Source organism: Fulmarus glacialis, unplaced genomic scaffold (genome assembly GCF_000690835.1).
Source record: "Fulmarus glacialis isolate BGI_N327 unplaced genomic scaffold, ASM69083v1 scaffold36711, whole genome shotgun sequence".
Classification (NCBI taxonomy): Eukaryota; Metazoa; Chordata; class Aves; order Procellariiformes; family Procellariidae; genus Fulmarus; species Fulmarus glacialis.
In genome coordinates this window covers 16,990-19,711 of record NW_009191507.1, presented here as the reverse complement: position 1 = coordinate 19,711, position 2,722 = coordinate 16,990, and the positions used below count along the sequence as shown (strand labels likewise).

Below are 2,722 nucleotides of genomic sequence, written 5' to 3'. Positions count from 1 at the left end.
CGGAAGCCTACAATAATTTTTAAATCAGAGGTTTTTTTACTGTGAAATTGTTTTTTACCTTTATACCCCTCTTACAGGGAAAAACGGATTTTTCATTAGCAAATACAAGTGTTGACACAAGATGATGTGGTTTGGGAGTCCCTAGGGTTTTTTGCTAGCAAGTGATTCGACTATGCATATCTTAAATGGTTAATGTCTAGATCATAAATATATGACACAGTTAAGTGTAGTCTTTCATGTAAGGATCCAGCTATATTTGCAAACTTGTTGGAGTTCTTTCCAATTACTTTCATTATAATTGCTTGCTGTTGTGCTGGTCAGAAGCATGCTTATAACTTCTAAACTTGGCATCCGTGGTGGTTATTAAATATACACTTATTCTTATGCCAGTGTTGTTGTTCAACTTAAAGATGTTGAGCCTATTGGCAGCAGGTGACTGCAATCAACCAGAAAAATCTCCTCCAGCCCAAGATTCGTTTTTCTGCTATGTGATGGGGAATGGGCAGCGAGCCTGGTGGCTTGAGTTGTTGGTGACCCGCTCCATGTGGGCTGCCTTCTCAAGCCATTCCTGTCATGTTCCTAGATACATGTCTATCATTGGACTGAAATCATGCATCTCGTCTTTTGCATGAAATTGGATTCTGTCGCATCGTAAAAATACGGATGCTTTCCAGATTACATGGCACTTCTGTCATGTGACTGCAGATGCATCAGTCACATAAGTGCTGTCTGCATTTTGATCATAAAGGATCTAGGAGTAGAGCTCAGCATTCCATCTTTGCCTCTTTAAAATCTTTTCATGAGCAGCACTTCTTAAGTTTCTCTTTTTTTGTTGGAGTAGAGGAAGGATATTTTCCAGATTATATGTGTTTTTCTGGGTTTTTTTGTTTGTTTGTTTGTTTGTTTTTTTACTTTATTGGTAGTTAGACTAAAACAAGAAGAGACATTAAATAAATGTAGGTACTATTTCAGGATTTTAATAAAAGTTTGGATTTCGGTTGTTCTTTTCTTCTTTCCTGATTTACTTTCTTCTTTTCATCCAGTTAATTTATAGAGACTAATCCGATCTCTTAGCCTTTGGTTTATTGGCTTAGTAAGCCAAACTTACCTCTGTCTAGGGAAAAGAAAAGTAATTGACCAGAAAATTTCAGTGGCCTTCTGCATGCCTCTTCCTGTTCTGATGCCGCTTTCTTGAATGTGGCTCAGCATTGTGTGAGGTCTCACCAGTGCTTTGTACAGTGGCATTAATGCTTCTATATGTGTAATGGAAGTATTTTTCTTTTCACTCTTTGGATTTTACTTACCCCCATGTTTTCTGTAGCTTGCTATGATTAGATTGACAGATCTCTCGATTTTTCTCCTTCTTCCATCCAGCTTACAGCACAGAATCATTGTTTTTCTGAAAAATGCATGCCTTTTCATTTTTAAATAGTATCCCGTTTTTGTTGTCCATGATCATTACTCTGATTTTTCTGAACACTGTCAGCAAAAAACCTCACTGGAATTTTTTTACATTGTGTGTTGTAAACACTATCTTAGTCCAAGAATGATTTGTACTTGCTGCATTTGGCCGAGTCTGAAAACCTGCATTCAGTTAAAACAGTGGGTTTTATGCATTTTAAAGTTCAAATAAAACTTACTGGATTTTTTTCTGCTCTTCAGTTGTTGAAATATATATGAGGCTGTTTGAGGAATACATTCCAAAATAGAAATAGAACCTGCAATCTTTTGTACATATTGGTATTTGTCACTTGGGGACCAAGGAAGGGAAAATGCCAGTCGTCTTTCTTACTTTATAAACACTGTAAAGGAATTAAGTAATTCCCTGTTTTCATTTTGTAAGGCATAGCTTTAACCATTTGAAGTATTTCTTCCCAGTTATGTGTCTATCTTGAAGTCTGTTAAGATGTGTTTACGTCTGTTGATTCTATCAAGATTTGTTTAAATCTGTTGAGTGCTCTCCCTTAAATCATTTAAATAAAAATGTACTGAGTTTGTAAGTTCAGCCTTTATTTAAATAGACAAAATGTTAGCTGAATTTTTTAATACCCTAGAGATTTTTTTTAAAATATTATCAAAAGTAAAGTTAGATTTTTAATTTTCTTTTTTACTCCACGATTTGCTACTGATCTTAATACTTTTTAAGATGGAAAGTTTACTATGAGGCGTATCCGTATTCTTCTGATGCTTAACTTTTAAGAAGTACCTGTCTGTGATGTAACTAGATATGATGGTTACAGAGTTAAATTCCTTGCTGTCTTGGAATCATATGTTCTAAATCTGAAGGTTAACAGGAGATAAGCATAACATACCAGACACTGTACCAAGCAACTAGATATCTTTCTGCTAGTACATGGAGTATAGTCATTGTTAGAAACCAATTAGAAGACATTTTATTCTAAGGTAAACTTTGTTTGGCTTCATCTGTGAATACTCCTACTAATCTATTCCAATTTGCAGTAATGGAACAACTACGGGATCCAGTTATGCAAGAAGATGCAAATATTAAAGCTATTAATGAAGAGTACAGGAAAGCGTTTATTTTTATCAATAAAGGACTGAATACAGATGAACTGGGTCAGAAGAAAGAGGCAAGAAATTATTATAAGCAAGGACTTGACCACTTGCTACGAGGAATTAGCATTCCATTGCAGGGTCCTGCATGTGTAGGGTCCCAGCGGGAGTCTGCCAGGCAAATGCAACAGAAGATGAGGGAGGCCCT

The 2,722-nt window shown here is 35.8% G+C and overlaps 1 protein-coding gene across 2 annotated transcripts in view; it reads left to right on the top strand.

The window, feature by feature from the left end:
- Positions 1–2,462: 2,462 nt before the first annotated feature.
- The window catches only part of SPG20 (spastic paraplegia 20 (Troyer syndrome)), a 10,901-nt gene continuing 10,641 nt past the window's right edge, over positions 2,463–2,722 (top strand). For both annotated transcript variants that reach the window (XM_009586724.1, XM_009586725.1), the window contains exon 1: positions 2,463–2,722. This exon is cut by the window's right edge and continues 583 nt beyond it. In XM_009586724.1, the coding sequence (XP_009585019.1) occupies positions 2,463–2,722 (260 nt within the window).